The following is a 21,332-nucleotide window of genomic DNA, read 5'->3' on the forward strand; positions in this document are numbered from 1 at the left end:
CAGTGGCTACAATGAGTTGGGTCTGTTCGGAGGGTGGATACAATGTAAAAAATAACTTCTTCGGAAAAAAAAAAAACCCTCTAAATTAATTACCATTCACCTCTCTTGAAAATCATCCTCAAAAAAAAGCTTCCACGCCACTGAGGTGGTAACTCAGTAATACCATAGCCTTACTTCCAACCAAGTGGTTCCAAGTTCGAAACGCGCGCACGTCGATTAAATTATGAAGACCAAATGCTCCTTACTCGGGAAGGACGTATTGGTCTGCTGATAGCCTCGGTGGTGCTAGGTGTGACGTACTCACACGGAGAATTCGTGCTGGAGCCCAGAGGGATAACCGAGCCAGACTCACGGATGGGGAAGATATGAATAAAACCGACCGGAATGCCCAACATACGGTCATTTCTGCCTACATCGAACATTCTCCTAGCAGGATAGAGGCCCAGTGAGGACTGCCACGCGGGGATGGGCTTGTCCCTTCCCACCCCCTTCCCCTTTTATGTAAAGAAAAAAAAAAAAGACAAAGCTTCCACCTTTGATCCTGTCTATGCTGCTGGACTCCTTAACACGAAACATAAACCAAAATTGTCAAACAATTTGACAGGGATTCGGATGACATCCAACTGCATCTATCCCGAAGTTTCTTCCAAGCTGTGTTGGAGCCACAACCAACGATGGTACCGCTGCCACAAATTGGGCAGCAGAAGCCGAAGAAGCATCAAAGGGAGAAACTCCGAAAGAACTAAACGGATACCGAGAGCACCAAACAAAGAGCAAGGTCCTAAAATCCAGCCATCGGCCAACAAGTGGATCGCCACAAAAAATTTTCATGCCAGGAGGCTAAGAGATACTGCCTGTCTTTCTCCAAAGCTGGTTGAAGCCTTTAGGACTAGAAATGCGGAAGCACATGGATCAAGGGTGCTGACTGGCTGGTCTAAGCGCCCTAGTCCAAGTTAGTTTTGCTTCTTTTTTTTTTTTTAGGAAAGTCCAAGTTGGTTTTTTTGTCTACAAAAGTTCAAGGCTATAATGCAGAGTCATTAGTCATTACAAATGCAATATTTGTCCCGAAAAGCATTGTCGGCGATTGATCAAGGCAGATCAAATGTATCTGTTAAAAAAAAAAGAAGATTTCAATAGAACATAAGCCTATTATCGGTATCATCCTACATATTTGGTTCACAATAATCCGTTAAGATTTTGATTTATATCAGTCCACGAACTTAAAAAAGCCAATAAATCTCAGCTCACTTCAAAAATATCTGTTCTTTCATTCTGGATCGGGGGAACCACCAGGGACCAGCTGCACAAAGCATTAACAAGTTGGCAAGGAAAGATGAGAACTAAAGAATAAAAACTGATCTTTCTAAGCAAATTCTGACATTTATATACATAAGACAGCTAAACTGTTTTTGCTTGTTGCTCAGTACAAGACAAAAGAAAAAAAAATTAAAACAAAAAAAAAAAGAAGAAAGGACAGAAAGTATAGAACTTTCAAAACTTTAGGAAGCATCACCTATGATGAGAACAATTCTGATACATGAAATACCCTACCTATATGAAATATTGATCATCAATCCAATGATTTTCTTTTAACAAAGTTTCAAAGAATAAAGACTGACTGATTCTTCTAACAAATCATATACTACTTACATATTTTTAGAAGATGCATCAGAAACTTGCGCAGATGAATTTTTATTTAATAAACAGATCAGGAATTTTTATTTCAGAAGACTTCAGTCATGGCTTTTTTGGAATTTGATATCAAATTTAAGAGCATAAAAGAGTTCTGCTAACTTACGATGGCAATGTTGTTGCCATTTAGCAGTATCTGATCAAGCTTTGTTATCCGGCGACCTTCAGCTGTGATTTCACTGCAACCAATGTATTAAAATACTAATTAAAAAACTGGAAAATTCACTCAGCATGAAATGCTTGTAGAATTCTTTCTTAACAGATTTTAGATGAAATGAAAATAAAATTATATAAAGATGAGACTGCTAAACAATTTATATTATAAGGGCTGAAGCATAAAGCACATGCAAACATCTTGCATGCACAACTTACGGTAAAGAAACTATCTTCAGAGTCATGATTTCAAATAAACAACCTCCCCCCTCCAACACTCTCTTTCCCATCATAGCTCCCATCTCAATCTGATCCAATCCTCAAATCAGGTATCTAATCTTGCACAAACCCCATATCCTTTCCTCTCCACTCTCTATGCTTCCCTTCATAGCCACAATCACTTCTGTCATGGGCACTCCCTAGCCCCAATCCTCTTATAAACACCCCAACCCTTCATCTATATAGTCAGAAAAGACCCAATCCAACATTTTTTTGCTCTATCTAACTCGGTTAGATGAGACTGGCTTTACATAATCCAACATTAACAGAGAGGCGGGGAGTTATCGAAACATTTGTTTTTTTCCATAGGATGAGGCTTTCAGTTCCCACTGTAAAATTAAGTAGAAAAATAAGACCTTTTCTTGAGCTAATCTATAAAACAACTGATTGCTTTATAACAAAATTTCAATCGTAATGCAACATTATGTCAATTTGACAATTTAAAATCGAATTCTGAAACTAATATGCTCAGGAAAGTAAATCAGAAACTAACCTAGACACAGATTATGAATGTTTAGCACTAAAGATGAATAGTTTGCCAACACAAAATTAGATAATAGCTTATATGTGAATTAATATAGTTTCTCGGGGCAAAGTATCAGAAGATACCAAAGTAAAGTGGAGGGATTTGTGATGATGGTGCTGCATTTGCTTAATCATGTTGCTACAATCACTAACTGGAGTCAGTCATATCTCTAGAAGCCTCTTCAAATCAGATTTAGGGTTCATGTATCGGAAAAAAGCAACAAAGTTACAAATATGAGATTAATTTCAAATATAAAATCTCGAACAACCAAAGGGGAAAAGTTCAAACATCAAATTTAGGATTTGTATTCAGGGGATGTAGACATCACGAGGCTTTATTAAAAGAAGACTAAGTTGTCTAGGCTTGTATGAAGAATTAGAAAAGACTACTGCCCAAGCAAACCAGATTAACCAATAGGTAATCGATCCAATCCAGGCATGTTCTTTCTATAGGCCTGTTTGATGATTGATAATTGCTACTATGTCAGATGCTGTTAGGGCCGAAAATGAAAGGGTCAAAAAACAAATAAAAAGAGGAAACAACAAACACAAGATGCAGAAGAAACAAACAAAGAAAAGATATAGACAAAAGAAAGCAACAATTTCACACCAACTTGATAAAGAAATCCTGCGGCCTCGCTCAGTTTCTACACCTCACATATAGCATCACAAAGGAAAAAGAACTTTGATTTTCTTTTCCTTTTTTTTCTTTTCTTTTAGATAGGTCCAGCAATGTAACATTACTTTTCACATTAGAGTTCCATGAACATTAATTAATCCAAGGTTCACCTCTCGATACCGAACCCCGTACTAATGCCACATTAGTATAGTGTCGGCACGCTTGGTAACCGGTCGGTTCAGCATACCAAGTATTGGTCCAATAACAATGTGGTACGGTATATGCCCAATATGGGGTGGTGCAAACCAGTGCGGTGAACCATGAATCAGCCTTTCACTTTCTCTAACTCAGATATGATTAATATACTTAACTTTACCCATTTTCTACTCTCTCAGTTGTGGATGATCTGGGATGATAGGTTGAGGGATTGCAGACACCAAACCTAGTGGATATAGCCTTTTTCGGCGAGGTCATAAGTTGTTACATCAACAGTAGTAGTAAGAGACAAGAAAAAGGAAGGCTTAATAGGGATGTTCGTAGGCTCCTTATAAGCGTCACATCATCCTGAATACATGGCTGATCTGCATGTCTTTTGGAAGATCCAATTCATAGAAGTATGCAGATTCATTCACAAGACATGATAGGAACCTTTCACGTGCAGCTTTTCCAAAGCTTCAAGCAACCTCTGAGCAAGAGCAATACACCAACTTTATCATGTCTATTCTAGAGACCCATATGCCAATCCCATATTTTAGTTTAAGTCTAGTCATAGAGAAATTATTAGTTATTAATATATAGTGCTTGTTCAGCTATAAATGCCAAATGCCTTTTAGAATTTTTGAGCATCATTAATTATAATTCAAACATGCATCTCTTAAAGATTATAAACGCAGTTGTCGTTTGTATCTTTTGGAAAGTAGTCATGTATTAATGTAAGGTACATGAAGAGTTATGTAGTGTCAATATAAAGCCATAGTAGAATGAAAAATAGGTATTTTTGATTTTATGCCTATTTGAAGTAGTGATGGATTCCACTAGATGAATGATGGTTGGAAGACAATTAGGCATAAGAGCTGTCATCATATAGTTAAAACCTTATGTGAAGTTCTAACTTCATCAATCTTATTGATTCTTTGTTGATCTTGACTTTGCATGGATGAATCACATCTGATGATAGCCATTCATTTGAAGAAATTTCAATTGTGATTAGTTGAGATAGCATCACTTATAATTTATCAATACAATCTTGAATATTTCTTGTTTGTTTTTGAATCCTTCATCTATCTTTATCCTCTATTCTAGCCAAGCTTCTTCATATAGACAAAATAGTTCGACATGATGTTGAAGAAGTTTATAACGCTCGTTGCTATTGCAAGCCATGATTTTTGAAAAGAGATGCCTTCTTAAAGAGAAAGGGTGCGAGTCAAACTAATACTTTGATAAAAATTGATAACAAAAAACATTGGCTTAAGAATAAATGGAAAAAGAAATCAGGATAGAAGAGAAGTAGGAGAGGGAGATAGCAAGTGGAATCCACCACTACATTCAAAAGAGATAAACTCAAATAAACCAATTCTTTATTCTTCCAACATCTATTATATGACTCTGTACAGACATTACATAACACTTAATATTGATTACGTTAGTACATGACTACTTTTTAATAGACAAATACAACAGTTTCCTTTACAAACATTAAGAGACACATGCATTAACTAGAACTAGTGATGTCTAAAAATTTGAAACAATATGTTTAACATTTTCTAACCAATGAAAAACCTTAAGAACCACCAACGATTAGTAGCTAATAATTAATATTTGACTGAACTTTTGACTTAGACTAAAATATCAACTACTCCAAACTATTAATAGCTGATAGCTACTATTTGTGTTGAACCAGCACTCCGACATTAGACTCGATTAGCGACCATGTCTCCTCCAAACTCCTAATACTTGTGATGTGCATCTGTTGTAACTGTAGCTTTCATTTCTCAAAGCTATATTCTAAGTTCTAATACATTGTAGTATGTAAATCATGCATATAAATGCAAATGAATCTGCCAACTCACTAGATCTACATGCAACTAGCAGGCAATCCAATTGACTAGTTTGTTAAGTTGGTTGATAGAAGTCAAGATGAATTTCACATTTACATTAGGTGCTCAAGGAGACTTCCAAGTCTTCCGATTGACATCAACAAATGCTGAATCTTAATGAGAGCTTCATGGACACGATTATAGCTTGGCGGAGTCTAGTGGTTAAGTCTTTGCTTGTCTTTGTCATTTATTTTTATTTTAGTGTTATTTTACGCTTTAATCCTTGTCTTATGTAGTCATAGTGAGAAAGGGGCCAAACTTAAGTGCCTAGATAGCCAACATGTTAATTGGAGAAAGTGAAAGGCCAGTTATTATCTATGGCATATGATATAAAACAGTAACATAATAGATCTGGGCCATTTTAAGACTTCTTTCCTTAAAGTTTTTGTAATGTTATGATGTATGGTGCTATTTTCCTTTTTCCATGACATGGGAATCGGGCGTGAGCCCCCAAGGAAATAGCTCCTGTTAAGCCAGTGTGAGATTGATGGTTTTCTTATTCCCATGTCTTTGTTCATTTGTTTCTTTGGCATTTTCTGCTTATTGTTTTTCATTTCTTTTAGCCTGTTACCCTTCTACTACCATAAACCTATCATCCACCAGCCCTCATAGCATATCACACCATATCGATCATCATCCATCAAACAGGCCCTTCTAAAAAACCAGCTAGATTGCGAATGACTCACCTTTTGTTTACTTGATTTGTTGTGCAGTAGTCCTTTTTGATCCCCATTGCATGCCTAAACAGCTCAATTTTTTCTAATAGAGTTTTTAAACCTTAAACACAAATCCTACATCTGTTGTTTGAACCTTTCCCCTTCGATGGTTCTAGATTTTCATATCTAAAGTTAATATCAAATCTATAACTTAGTCAATTTTCACCACAACCATAAATTTGATTTTAAGGAGCTTCTAGAGTGCATCAAGCGTTCCATTCTCTCGACAAGGCTATGATTCATAAGTCATGCACAATCCAGCATGGCAGGAAACATGACACAATAGATTCCAGATAATGACTGCAGAAAATTGATTAAGCAAACAAAACACTATCATCAAAAATCCTTTGACTTGTTTTTGTAGCTTTATATACTTTTCTTCCAAAAATTTTCCCTGATTTGCATATAAGACCGCATTGAGAAAACAAAAGAGCTCTTCGACGAGAAGCGGTCGAGAGGTCAGTTTCTATTTTCTAGTTTATTTTCCTAAGCATATTAGTTTCAGATTTTAATTTTCTGATTATTAGATTGACATAATATCATATCAGGATTAGGGTTTTGCATCATTGTAAATTATAGGGTTTCATTGCCTTGCATTTAGGGGTTGGGTCGTCCTGCATCAATTAGGCTTCATAAATGATGCTCAAAACCAGCTTCTACAAATTCCCCTGGGTGCTTGACCCTCGCCCTTTTTTCTTTTATGACTAATACTAGTTCAAGTAGGACTTACAAGAGGACATAATTGGGTGGTTGTCATGAATATACCTGTTAATCATGAAATCACCCTGCTATTTAGGCAGCAAAAAAATTGGTGAATAACCCTTAGCAGACAGAGAAATAAATGGGAATAAAATTTCTGAGACAGTCAAGCTCTAAGTTTCCTAATCTAACAGTTAAGCGGGCCCAATGAACTTCTTATGCACTAAGTTTCGGTGCATCCAACAGTTATTAAATTACAGTTTCTTAATCTATTCCATCACATTAAAGTCTTGATGATCTGCCAATATTGAAAAGTTACAATTCAATTATTAGTGTTGGAGTTGTTAGAGAAATCAACAAGGAAAGTATTTAATATAACATATATTAATGCATGTATATTATACAATAATAGCAGAGTAAGGGAAAAGAAAAGGCTGGCCTATGGCAAGGCACGTCAATAAACTGCCCTAAAGCTATTAAAGCTTCCCCATCTATGGGTTCCGTCAGCTATCAGGAGCTTCAAAGTACAACTCCCCTTAAGCTCGCAGCCGGTCTTGATATGAACATGTCCGCATCAAGAAAAGAAGAACAAACCCCTTTTTCCCTTAGTTGCCAAGAAAAGAAGAAAACGGATTTTGGAAAGGAGAGAAATATTGATGGAACGAGGAGCGTGTAAGATAACAGAGTGTGGAGTGTGGAGACATCAGGGCTCTATGTGATGGTATCCCATACACAGGACTCGCATATAGAACCATGTATGATAATGTTGGGCCTCAATAACAAGGAAAAAGATTTCCTCCAACCGACCTCAGGTCTAGCAATAAGCCCACAAATCTCTCAACAACCCACCAGCATTAAAAAAAACAAAAACCCATCAAATAGAGATAATAATAAGACAAAGGAAAAGTTTTGATGCTTTAGGAGTTTGAGAAAAAAACAAAATACTTAAAAAATCGGAATAAATGAATAATTAAATAGATAAGGTCAGATTCAAAGATGAAAATCACAGACTGTTGATCTTAGCATCTTCGCCTTAATTGTTTGACATGTTAAAATTTTAAAAAAAAAGAAAAAAAAATCTATCTTGTTTTCTTATATTTCACGATTCGTTCCTCTCTTATGACGCCGCAGCCAACTGGCAACAACTAGAGGGAGACATATCACCATGAAAATTTACTTCAAATAATCCACCAAAAGCAAGTTGAGGAGAAAACGAGAACTAGAACAAAAACCAAATCCTTCAGATTCCTCTTCCTTCTTCATCAAGTGCATAGAAATTGATGCCGGGTATAACCCTAGTTTCACATTCAGGTCCAGGTGCGAGCCATGAAAAGCAACCAAGAATGGATGATAGCGAAATAAAAATAGAGTGGGAGAGGGTGGAGGGGGTTTAGGGTTTAGCTTACTATTCCGTGACATCTTCGAGGACCATATTGACATAGACATCGAAACCCCTGAGCGTTCCGACGAGCTCCTTGTCGCCCTTCATTATCACCCATATCTTCGATCCGATGCACCGATCGATCAGCTCTACAAACACGCACAAAGAAGAGGAGGGAGAGGATTAAAACAGGCGTCGAGGGAAAAGACACATTGAGAGAGAGAAAGAGAGAGCACCTGAAGGGAGGAGCTGAGAAGGGTTGTGCGACATGTTCGCCTTCGACTCCTTTCCGCTCTTCCTCTTCTTCGGCGAGTCCAAGATTTTATGTGGATTATGGCAGTATTCGAGCCCGCTGCAGCGAATAGGGGCGAGGGGTACCGAGCCCGTTTCGTTGAGATGCTGGCTTTATGGCACGTGCCTTGCACGTGCTAATGTTTCTTTTTTTTTTTAAAATCCTTTTTTTTCTTTTTTTTTTAAATCCAGTAACAAATGTATTAGTGTTGGTAAGGATGGGAAAAGGTGAGGTTTTTCTTGCCCTCGGGCTTGGAGTTGTGCAGTCGTCTTCCTCTCTTTTTCTTTCTTACTCTTTTCTATATAAGCTGGACTTTCTTTTTTGCTAAAGTAATTGGTTGGCTATTTACGTCTTGAGTAATGAACATTGTGGGCACTTGCTTATGTAACGGGTGTGAATTCTTAATTTCTAATTTTTTTTTTTGGAGGTGAAAACGAATATATTAGTGTTGGTGAGGATGGGAAAAGGTTAGGTATTTCTTTTCTTTCTTTTATTTTTTTTATGTATGCTTCGTTGTATAATCTTGGTGTTGGAGTAGACTTGTCCCAATAATTCATCATAGGAGAAGGAAAAAGCTACCTTTCTTTTTGTAATTTCATTCCTACTGCACCACATCTCTGTTAGTATAAATTTGTAATTTCCGTAACCAATCATATTAGATTTTTTTGGAATAAAGATGAGCGGAACTCACCAAAATATCTTAATTTGAGTTCACAAAATTTTGCATCATGTATCAATAATAATTAATTTTGTCCTCTCTACAAGCCTGCACCCTCTGACCTATGTACTTTGCACTCAAAGTTTACTTAAAACTTTTCTTGCAAAAGAATATTATTTCTTTGATATAATCGAATTATATGTTTATATTTTTAGATTAGACAAGTTAAATATTTTGGATGTAAAAAACAAGTATTGATACTTTTATTTGGTTTTCAACGTAAAAAGACAATAATTCTTTTTGCAAAATTCTTTATATTTATTGCGGGCAAATCAGAAGCTAAACACACCTGCTCTATTCCATCTGTTTCCCAATCTCAACGCAGATCCACAGCCTCCACCAGACCAGGTCCGGTCCTGATCGACCACGAGCCGGAGCAAACTAGACTCTCTAAAACCCCTTCCCCCGCCATTTCCCCCTCCATCTCGAGCAAAACCTTCCCAATTCCAAACCCCAAAAAGAATAGAGTGGGCGAGACTCGCGAAGCAAGCGAAGCGAGGCGAAAAGAAGAAGAAGAAGAAGATGAGCACGGTGGACAAGATGCTGATCAAAGGCATCCGGAGCTTTGATCCGGAGAACAAGCACGTCATCACCTTCTTCAAGCCTCTCACCCTCATCGTCGGCCCCAACGGCGCCGGCAAAACGGTATTCTTCTCTCTCTCTCTCTCTATCTATATATTTATATATATTATAATATGTCCACATTTTGGTTTCAATCAATCCGATGATCTCATCTCCGTTTCTCTGTCTCTCTCTCTCTCTCTGTGCAGACCATCATCGAATGCCTGAAGCTCTCCTGCACGGGCGAGCTCCCCCCCAACTCCCGGTCCGGCCACAGCTTCATCCACGACCCCAAGGTTCGCATCCTGTTCCTCTTCCTATCAAGAAAAAAACGCATCTTTAATCGTTTAGGGTGATGGTTTTGGGTCAATTTGTCATCTTTGGGGGGTGTTTTTTGTTCGGAAGGTGGCGGGGGAGACGGAGACCAAAGGGCAGATCAAGCTTCGGTTCAAGACGGCTGCTGGGAAGGATGTTGTGTGCATTCGATCCTTCCAGCTCACCCAGAAGGCCTCCAAGATGGAGTTCAAGGCCATCGAGAGCGTCCTCCAGACCATCAACCCCCACACTGGAGAGGTTCGCCCTTGCTTTCTTCCCCTTCTATAGTTTATGTGGTAATTTGTGATCCAAGACGCTCTTTTAGGTATAGTTTTCTGATGATTGTGGTGGTTGAGTGCAGAAGGTCTGCCTCAGCTACAGGTGTGCCGACATGGATAGGGAGATCCCAGCTCTGATGGGCGTGTCGAAGGCCATCTTGGAGAATGTCATATTTGTCCACCAGGATGATTCCAATTGGCCACTGCAGGATTCTTCAACGCTTAAAAAGAAATTTGATGACATCTTCTCTGCCACCCGGTATTGTTTATCTTCCCTGAACATGTTACTGAAATGAATTGGGAGTTAAAATTTGATGGAAAAGAAATGAGACGTCAATATGCTGCTACCATTTTCTGTTTATTTTCTAATACTCAATTGCTCTGGGGACTGGATTTCTATTTAAGTGCATGTTTTTTTATCTGTTGTTATGGATGGGCATAACTTTTTTGGATTAAAACATAAATGTGCTTATCGAACCTCTGCACATCACGTAATTTTGTTCATGACTCCTCACACTTAGTCCTTCTTGGGTATTCTTAGTCCTTCTTGGGTATTTACCTTTCTTAGATCCCTAAACTTGGCTTGCTTCTATAATAACCAGATTAAATTCTTCCAGGTATCCGAAATATTTTATTTCTGATGCAGTTTTGCTCAATGAATCTATTTGAATGCACATAACATTGGATCTGGAGTTAAATGAATGTTTTGAACAATATCTGAATGGTTCCAAGCCGAGAATTGACAAAATGAAACATCTATGGTCACAGATTGGTGAAAATAGTACCTATCTATCTACTGACGAGACGATTTAGCCATTGAAGGTAACATTTTAATGAGGTTTCTTGTTTTCTTTCTATGAAAATAATGATGTTCCTGGCATGGCGATTACTCAATGAGGAAGCAAGTGTGATGATTGTGAAGTCTTGGTGATGGTTGTTATCTTTCTTCATTAGCAAGTTGCTTGCCACTAAAACACTTCCAAGAACTGTCTGAATTTTACTTTAGTTTGCTGTATCTACCCCTATTTGATCATCTGGAATTGAAATTTCTATTCCGAAGCAACTTGTTGATGTACTTTAATATGAACTACAATTCTTTTATAAAAAAAAAATCAGCAGCTTGTAATATCAGTCCCTGTTGTACAAAAACTTCTGTATAAAAAAAAAATCAGTTCTTCCCTATTTTAGCATACACCTGGCCTGTAATCGGTCTGTAATCCTAAACCCCCAAATCAACAAACCCCTTGTTCCTGCATCACTTATCTTGCGTATGTGGCAGTAGTTTGAGATGAGGCTTGCCAAGGGAAAGTGCAGTTATGGCCTGCACTCTTCATGCTTTGGTTTGAGATTTTTTTTTTCTCATCTCAAGTCCTACTGTGCCCTCCTAAAGTTTAATGTTCTCAACATGTCATTTCATGAGAATTCAGATTCATGAAGTATTTGATTTGACATGGTAACAAATGATATCCATCAGCTCACTACAGTGATGATTTTTGATCATGTATTCATGTTCTTTTTTCTCACTGCATAATTAATTCTAAATTCATTATGATATTTTTATTAACAATTAATACTTAGAATGCTCCTTTTCATTTAGCGCGTAGAATGGGATGTACTAGCCATAGTTCTTATAATCCCAGTCCATTATTTTTTTAATTCTTTTCTCTCTCTAATTACTCCCATTGCATGATGCCATTCACTAATATGTGTTTTTCACACTATAGAAGGTTCTTTTAGTCATCGTTCAGAAATAGCTTGCTTATGGTTCACTTCCCTTGGTGTGTCAAAGCAAAGGCCTCTAATAACTCATGTATATATGGCTTACACATTTTGTAGCAATGCCTATATGTTCTGCAAGCTTGCACCTTATTTCACACTGTTTACCTACGGCATTATTCTAACACATGGTATATATGGCTGCATAATAGTCTCTGCATAGGCAGATGTGTTACTGCACACATAGCATACGTCTAAATGGCCTCCCTTCTCATCCAGTTCTGGCCCATGTGGGAGATATCTCATGAACACAGTAATTGGGCATCTGTACATTCTTTGCAAGTTCATATAATTTCTTAGGAATCCATCCAATATAATGGCTATGCATGTTATGTAAGGAGAGGATTGCTCATAATTTTAATCAAAGTATGATCACTACCCTCACATTGAGATGAATGTGACCTCCTTAGCTAGAACTACAATGGCTAAAACAAAAGATAAGATAAGAACTAATAAATCCAAAGGAAAATTGAGTGGCTATTATCAAAAATGATTTGATGATGAATAGTTCATATTTGTCACATTACGTACCCTGTAAAGTTGCCACTACCCTGGTCAATGCATTCCAGACTGGAGGGCACCAGAGTGTGCCAGTCTCCAGAAATTGGTTTAAGCAATTACCGTAATAATTTGGCAAACTCATCCACCATGGAATATGGTGTTGAGTGCTATAGAGTAGTAGAGCTTATCTTATAACTGCGCAATCTGCTATAACAACTCATTGTAGTGACCAGATCTATATTATGGTAGATTTTGACTAATATCTTAATAAAGGAGTTGGCATCCTTCTAAAATCACAGAGAAGATGAGATCTTTTAAGGAATTATTCATGGTCAGTGAAGTTCTAGCTCTTGCTGATAATTAATAGCCAACAATCTTTTCATGGATGGGGTCAGTTTTTCTGAGATTGTCTGTCTTGTTTGTTCCTTTTATTCACTGATTTTATTAGAACAACCTTGCTGAAACTTTGTTATATAATTTTAATTGATAGATAAAAATATTATATTGGTTATTTTGTTGTTAATATTACAGGGATCAGACCCGTGCTGTTTCCTGATGCCCAAAAATTGGCATTCTATCGTACTTTTGATCCATAAATTTGAGGGCAGAAAAGAGGCGAGCTTTGCTGGAGGATTCTTTATTCTCAATCCTTAGTGTGCATGCTGCTTGTATTCTTTACTCAATAGCAGCAATTTGCTTCCCTGTTCACAATGCTCTCTTAACTTTATAATGATAATTGTATTATATCTGGCATAATTCTTCAATGGATAGATTCAATTGTGTCTATGCACTGTTATAATATAAAGACTCTACCAAGAGCATGACATCCACAATTTTGAAGGCTACCTTAGTATCTCATCTGAGGAGAAGCCAAAGGAAACTATCACACTACTAAAATGCTGATAATTCTTTAACTGCATTTACATTGAATTGCAATATATTATGGCAGTAATCTGTATTTATATAAATCATCTGTTTGAAAAACTTGCATCTACTTGAATAATCTGTTCACTTTTGAATAATATTTGACTATTGAACCATGCTTGCTAGTTGTCAGTTTTGTAAAACTTCCTATAAACATTATGCTTGTTTTTGGTGTTTATCAGTGCTGAGTGTTGCAGTTCTTTTCCCTTGATAACCTTATATGATTCAGTCACTGGATGATCTAACTTTCAGTATGTGTTTGCTCCCTTCATAGCTACACGAAAGCTTTAGAAGCCATCAAAAAACTTCACAAAGATCAAGCACAGGAGATAAAGACTTACAAGCTGAAGCTAGAGAATCTACAAACTCTAAAAGATGCTGCCTATAAGGTTTTCTATCAAGATCTTAAAACCTTTTCACATTTCTGCATCTGACTTTATTTATTGGACATGTTTTTTGTAGTAGACAAATACTTACTCACCGGTGCTATTAAGTAGCATTTGCAGCTCAGTTGCATGTTTCATGTTGAGATTGTTATATTTATATGTTACTACATGCAGTTCGATGCTTGATTTTACCTTGTAATTCTTGTAAATTATGTGATCTGAATATTTACTTTAAGTTTTTATTAAGCGGGATGTTGAAGCACGTCAAGATTTTTAATCCAGTGGTACTAGATTCAGATGAATTAAACTGCTTGGACTATCATGTTTGTTTGGTCAAACATATAATATGAATAATCCCTCTTTTAATTCATGAAAACAAGAAAACGTATTTGAGAGAAGTATACTTTGGTAAGTTACAATTCTGTATGTAAGGTTAATGGAGGAGTCCTCAGGATATCAGTTACCATTCTGAAATTAAATTGTTTATATAAACTATCTTGACATGATGAAATAACAAAGGAAAAATATAATGGTTATGCACTCTTAGGGGAATATTTCTAATTAAAGTTGCTCAGACGTTTTTAATTGATCAAAATAAAAGTGTCACATAGATAGTAAAGTAGAAAGTTCACAATTGTGCCTTAAATTTGCACCATCTTCTTACACACTAACCTGCTAAATCTGATAACTTAGAATGAAAATTGTTAAAATGTCAAGTGCTATTTCATAACTTTTTTAGATATTTAGAATAGATTTACCCACATAAAAAATTTGCAAAGGTATCTTATTAATGAAGGTGCGGGAGCTACCATCTAGTCCTTTTGTTGAATGTGGAGCTCGCTTAAAGATATACAAGACATATGTGGCTTTGTTATTGGAGGTCTTTATGCAATAAATATGACTTTTTGCTTAGAGTTATCGATGACCTGGCTTGCAGAGAGATAACTTTTGGCAACAATTCTTGAAGTTCCATCATGAGATGAAGCAAGGATTAAAGGACCATCTATCATGCCTATTCTGGTCACCGGTAGGGGTGCAAACAAGCCGAGCTGAGCTCAGAAGTCAGCTGCTCAGGATCAACTCACCATGTAACAGGTCTGATCAAGCTCAGTTTGAGCGAGAACCAAGCCGAACAGAAGCTATTCAAGCTTGGCTAGTATGAGCTCTGAATTGAGTTTCTTTCTGAGTCGAGCTGTGATCTTCTGTTAATCCCGCAAACCTTCACTTTCAGGCTTGCTTGTTTACGAGCCAAGCTCCAAAATGTGTTTGAACTCCAGCTGGTTTCCTAGCTGAGCCGAGCTCAAACAAGCCTTACCATGCGCGAAGCTGCTCATGAACAGCTTGGATTTTGCAGGCCTAGTCTCAGTTTGCCGCATGTGACATAACATATCATCCCGTGGGGATATCTACCTTTGGTTATTGGATTGGTCAAAGCATTTTATCTCTACCATTTGCACTTCTTACCAAGGATATAATTCTTTTGTTAAATAGTATGGCAAGTAAGTTTGTGGCTATTGTCAAATCCCTGACTGGAAGTTTCCTTTTGCTGGAATAATTGTGTCATATGTAATGGTAGTTTCGAGATGAACAATCATGTTTGATTGATTATAGGGTAGCTTATATTCTTTTAGGCCATTATCCTTGTGGGAATCATTTGGATATCCTTGAACATTTGTGGTGTTACTGGAAAATGGAAAGCAATCTGGCTTGTCTTATCTGAATGAACAGATTTACAATATCCTTTTAAGGGAAATTCTTCAGGTCATTTTGCAAGGAGAGTAAGTGTCTATGTTTATGTTGCTTGTTGCCGTTATTGGTTAAAAGATTCTATACTAAAATGCCAGCTGGCAATGCTTAGCATGGCATCCATCATGTGCCAGTGCTTGGCATTGTGCAGCGTTAGTGCATGCTGAGCGTGCCAAGGACTAGCTTGCATGGTATGTATTGTGGGAGGGATGGACCAGTATGGCACCAGCATTTGATTCCTCCATTGTAGGTTTCAAGTTAAAGATGATTTAGAGCATATGGGAATTTCGTATTTAAAGAAAGTGATTTTGTCCAACCACCAGTGTTTTCGCTTGACAGAAACCCGACCCCACTGGATGCATTGCCACCCCGACCCCACCGGACGCATTGCCACCCCTTTTTAGCTGGCTTTCATGCCTTGTTTGGTTTTTATGAGCTGGTCCTGGTTAGTTTCCTTTGTGTAAAGAAAATGAGAGAACATCACTTTCTGCCAATCCTGTAGCAATTTTTAACCTGGTGTCCAAATTGAGAGGTAGTGGGTCTGGTTAGTTCTAGCTGCAGTATCATGTGAATATAGCCTAATAATGGTTTTTTGGTCATATTTTTGGACTGGATGTAACCCAACTACTCAATGGGTCTTGGCTGGGTTTGGTTGAGTTTGAGTTTGATGAGCAATACTTAGTATTTCAAACTGTGGCTGGGCCAGAATAGGTATGGTTTTGCAAGACCTGTACATAACTTAGTTCTAGAACCGGCACTAGCTTTTCGGTGCAAACTGGCAAATTCAAATTTTTGTCTCTAGAGATCATTTGCATTCCAAATTTCTCATTTTGATGATCTCTGCAAATTGAGTTAGTAAAATAGCTGTCATGAGCTGGGTAATGATGCTATAATATGCAAAACCTCTGTGCCTGATTTTGATTCCACATGTTGAATTTATGCTGGCAGCGAAATGGGATGACATGCTGTCTTGTTTCAATCATAATACCATACTTTGTGGGGAGAACATTAAGAAGCCACCGTAAAGCTGTGTGTTCTTATATATTCTTGATGAAAGATTTTGAAAGTAATATTGTTATAATTGTGCGATATCCATGCTATTTGTTGAACCTGGATTGTATGATGGGGCGATGAGAGTTGAATATGTTGACATATTTTTCTCTGGTAACTTTGATGATTAATTTATGAATACCAGTAACATGAAATTGTTTTTGATATAGCTTCATGATAATATTGCTCAAGATCAAGAGAAAGCTGAGTTCTTGAAAACTCAAATAAAGGAGCTGGAGAGGGATATCCAAGGTGTGGAGGGTAAGATCCTGCACACAGAAACTACTCTGAAGGAATTGCGGAAGCTTCAGGATCAGATTTCAACTGCTACTACTGCAAGAAGAACTTTATTTAAGCTTCAGCAGACACAATATGCTGCTCTTGCTGAGGAAAATGAAGGTCGATCTACTTACAATGATAAGATTTACAAATTGAACATATAGGCAAGTTATGCTTTTGTATGCAGATATGTGCATTGCATGCCCGGGTTAAAGGTTGTTATTAGGCATTGCTACGTTGTCGTTTCTACATTTTTTAAAGTGTATTTGACATTTTAGTAGTATATGCCTGTGGCTATCTTTTTCAAGTGTAGCTCTTGGTGCATGATGCCCGTGCAAGTAAGGATTGCTAAATCAAGCCGTACCGGCCGGTTCAGCCCGAACCAAGCCGACCCGGTCTCCAACCGGGTCAGTTCTCCGATGGAAAATGGTTCCGGCTGGAACCTGATTGGATGTGGACAGTTCTGTTCGGTTTGACTCGGATTCGGTGCAAACCGGTCAGTTCGCACCGGATCCAGGGCCCCGCTGTGGGGCTGTGGCAATTGCCACAGCCCGGGTCGACGGACCTTGTATGCAAATGCAACCCAGTTATCTTTTAAAATTTCTTGATTGTTAGCATTCTTTTTTGTTGTTTTCTGATTTAGATACTGATGAGGAATTGAAAGAATGGCAAACAAAATTTGAAGAAAGGATTACAATATTAGAGACTAAAATTAGTAAATTGGAGCGAGAGATGAATGATGAAGAGACCAAAAGTTCCTTGCTCTTGCAGACGATCAATGATTCTATACGTGAGATTGGGAAACTTCAAGCTGAAGCTGATGTAAGTTGCCTGAATTATATTTGACCTTTCCTATTTGATGTCTAGTTCGTATGGTGGACTATAGTATTAATATTTATGTTTCAGGCTCACATGTCTGTGAGGCAGGAGCGTGACTCAACCATCCAAAGCATTTTTACAAAGCATAATCTTGGATCCGTTCCTGATGCCCCTTTCAGCAACGAGGTGGCTTTCAACCTCTCAAATAGAATAAAGACAAGGTTGTTGGATCTTGAAAGGGACTTACAGGATAAGAAGGTGCATGCAATCTTATGCTATGAAATTTATTTTTGTTTTATTTTATCTTTATATTGCTAAAGGTTTCTTATTTCAGTGTAATTGATACTTTAGAAGGATGACAATTAAATTTTCTCTCTTTGAAAATCCATTACAAAAATAGCTCTGTGTTGTTATGATTTACCTGTTTTTGTTTGTAAGAATGTGTAGACTGAATGTGCTATTTTGCAAACTTTTGTTGTGCATTTCTTTTCTCGCCATTATCTATGTTTATGTTCAACTTGATTAAGTTATGATCCGAGCAAATGAATTTCCAATGAGAAGCTATACCCTTGCCTGGCTGTGAAACTGATATAATGTTCTTTTTGGGATGTACGTGTCAAAATAGTTTATTTTGGAACTTGTAATACCTGTAGGTGCCTTATTGGATGCAGAGTGCAATATCGTTTATGGTTGAGACTAGGACGGTATCTGATCGTCTTTGAGCCTCCAACTTTCGTTCTTGATTAATAAAAACATCCTTGGCAAATGCTTTCGCAGTGGTTCGTTTTTCATAAATCCAAGAATTTCACCCCTGACTATGAAATATGAATGCCCTCGGCTGTCCCTCTTAATCATTACTCCGATCCCAAAGGCCAACACAATAGGACCAAAATCCTGTGATGTTATTTTTTGACTTTTATTAACTAGCTTGATTTCTCTTTTACATCTACCGATCTCAGCTTATTTATGGGTATATCTATCAAAAATTAAAAAAAGGAAAGAAAAGAGCCTCTTTTCTCCTTATGTGTATTGGCTATACTCTCATTTTTAATGAAGATAGTAGATGTTTGGGCAAAAGTAATGCAATAAAGAACATAATGAATATATTGATTTTCTTAAAGATAAATTAAGAAAATTAGAAATAGTTATGAAGATTTAAAGGAGAAAAAAGTAAAATACCGTTGCTAAATGCTATGTACAGTTGGAAACAAACTAATTAATAACTAGTGAAACTTATAAATCATAACTAAAGTGTTTGAGGAACATTGAGCAATTGGAGTGGTGACAATCCCATGTCTTGACATGCTGAATAGCCTGAACCACCTTACCTAATACTAGACACCCAAAGATATGGTTTGAAGTTCAAAATCAATTGGCTTGGGGTTCCTAGGCCTAAGCATGCTGCTTAATTCAACCAACTTGCATTTAGGATCCACCTAGGCACTTAGTGTTAAGGCATGGTGAACATTGTTGACCCCTAAATTAGCAATTTAATCTTTTCGTTCAATTGCTTAACATGGTATCTTTTCTTGGCATTGGGAAACATGTGCGTAGCCGTTACAGTGAAATTTTTGAAGGACTTCTTGGCTATTTGGTAAAGAGTTAATATGGTGAGACCAAGGAATTGCCAATCACAATGTGCAAACACGAATTCTAGGTTATCGTTTAGAAAGGCTTATTTGAGGCAAGGCTCTAGAAAAAGGGTCTTTAGGCTCATACATGAAAGATGAAACTTCATAATGTGTTGTGCAGCACATAAAGAGGCTTGTGAGGTGCGAATACTCTTTATACTAAATTTATATGGGAGGCATAGTCTATAGGCTTTCATGATGTCCACAACAAATTGAAGGATGTGAAGTTAGACAAGGGCAAAATTTAAGTATGGAGAGAGATGTTTTTGTAATTACTACATTTTTATTCACACTCAGGTATGGAATGTGCAAGTTTTTAAGAAAATCTTGCAATCAAGTCAAACATAAAACCACATCCTTTGTTTATTTTCTCATTTTTCTTAGATTTTAATTTTCAGAATAATACATGTGGCTAGCAATTTAGGTTTTGAGGCTTATGCTGGATCTCCTTGATATTTTGATATGAGGTTCAAAGTTCCCATTTCTGCTGTCCTGTATTTTTGATATATGCTGCATCAGCAAGTCAACAGCATGGCAGAGGGGTGCATTCCTGTAATGTATGTATTGGCATATATCTATACATATTGATTCTTATGAACACATTGCTTTGGTACCTGGTACACACTACACAGCAATACAAGCCAATATGTTGAGGCATGATCTGCTAATTTACTTTGTTACTTAAACCTGATATAACCATTCTCTTTTTTCTATTCTTGATGGTTTGCAAACCTTTCCTATACATTTTTCTTCTTTTTAAGAATATTTGAACTTTGAAGTCTGATCTGCAAATTGATCATGGTAAAAACAATATATGAACCTGGGAACAAAGATTAGAAATTAAAGTACATAATATATCCTATAATAATATGAGCTTTCCATGGTACAAACAGTATATGAGCTTTTTATAGTGTCAAATTATTTTTAGAACATTTAAAATATGTTGTCCACATGCAAAAATAATTACATGCGTCCATGTTATGAATTTTGAGCTTATTGGTCTTAATATGCAAAATAGAAGTACAATTGTTAAACTCAAGATACGCCGTCTCGATATCGGGCCCGGTACTGGTGCCACCTTGTCACTATGTCGGTGTGCCTGGGCCCGGTATCGAAACAATATACTGAGTTTCGGTACACTTCCTGTACTGTGTACCAGTACCAAAATGGTATAGTACGATACATCTTGTACCATCCGGTTTGGTATGGTATGGCATACTATGGTTAATGCATGTGACATAATATTGTGGATGTGCAAGCAGATGTTAAAATAAGGTCTACATGTACTTTTAGCATGGTTTATGATGCTAGCTTTTTATAAATTAGTTGAATACTATCTTAATTGCTTAAACTTTAAAAATATATATACACTAATATGTCATAACCAATGTTTGTCTTTATCTAAAAGAATGAATAGAAGTATAAAACTATGATATCCCATTTGCTAATCTTTGTATGACTTTTGTATCTTTCTATAACTTTGTCCTGGGTGTCAGCATGATAGGTTAGCTAGAAGGATATTGCTAGTACCTAAAAACATGGGCATGACATGTGGTCCTTTAATCCTTAGTTTGAAGACCTGTGCCTTTTCAATTTTTAGGCATTGGGGTCATTACTAAGTCAATATCCTTGCACTAATCACCTAAAAACTTATTGCTGATTTATAGGAGGATTTGTCGTTGTGCATGTCATTAGCAAATGATATGCTGTAGATTGATGAGAAGAGAACAAAGTTATGAAAGAAAAGCTTTTAAAGGTTAGGAACTTAAAAGCCATTTTAACGATGATAAAATACATGGAATGCAAATATAGTGGAAGTAGAAGTTGAATAGATGGACAAGAAGTTCAACACGTACATACATACATACATATGGATAGAGATATCTGATAGTGCTT

General features: G+C 37.0%; 2 protein-coding genes across 3 annotated transcripts in view; one reads left to right on the forward strand and one right to left on the reverse strand.

Moving 5' to 3' along the window:
- Window positions 1-1,018: 1,018 nt before the first annotated feature.
- LOC103698525 (sm-like protein LSM5) lies at window positions 1,019-8,538 on the reverse strand. The gene is made up of 4 exons (XM_008780553.4): window positions 8,397-8,538; window positions 8,186-8,309; window positions 1,799-1,871; window positions 1,019-1,300 (listed from the first exon to the last, which is right to left on the reverse strand). The coding sequence occupies exons 1-4, from the start codon at window positions 8,428-8,430 to the stop codon at window positions 1,268-1,270; spliced, it is 264 nt and encodes an 87-aa protein (XP_008778775.1). The 5' UTR covers window positions 8,431-8,538; the 3' UTR covers window positions 1,019-1,267.
- Window positions 8,539-9,484: 946 nt separating this feature from the next.
- LOC103702580 (DNA repair protein RAD50) overlaps window positions 9,485-21,332 on the forward strand; it is a 49,308-nt gene continuing 37,460 nt past the window's right edge. The window contains exons 1-8 of one of the 2 annotated variants that reach the window (XR_005506939.1): window positions 9,485-9,815; window positions 9,941-10,027; window positions 10,137-10,304; window positions 10,408-10,583; window positions 13,800-13,914; window positions 16,878-17,106; window positions 17,630-17,808; window positions 17,893-18,063. Coding sequence is in view for 1 of the 2 variants with exons in the window: in XM_039115875.1 (XP_038971803.1) it covers window positions 9,693-9,815; window positions 9,941-10,027; window positions 10,137-10,304; window positions 10,408-10,583; window positions 13,800-13,914; window positions 16,878-17,106; window positions 17,630-17,808; window positions 17,893-18,063 (1,248 nt within the window). In the remaining variant the exon portion in view is untranslated. The remainder of the gene's footprint in view (window positions 9,816-9,940; window positions 10,028-10,136; window positions 10,305-10,407; window positions 10,584-13,799; window positions 13,915-16,877; window positions 17,107-17,629; window positions 17,809-17,892; window positions 18,064-21,332) is intronic. The other variant, XM_039115875.1, reaches the window with a different exon arrangement.

This window comes from Phoenix dactylifera, unplaced genomic scaffold, assembly GCF_009389715.1.
Source record: "Phoenix dactylifera cultivar Barhee BC4 unplaced genomic scaffold, palm_55x_up_171113_PBpolish2nd_filt_p 000026F, whole genome shotgun sequence".
Taxonomy (NCBI): domain Eukaryota; kingdom Viridiplantae; phylum Streptophyta; class Magnoliopsida; order Arecales; family Arecaceae; genus Phoenix; species Phoenix dactylifera.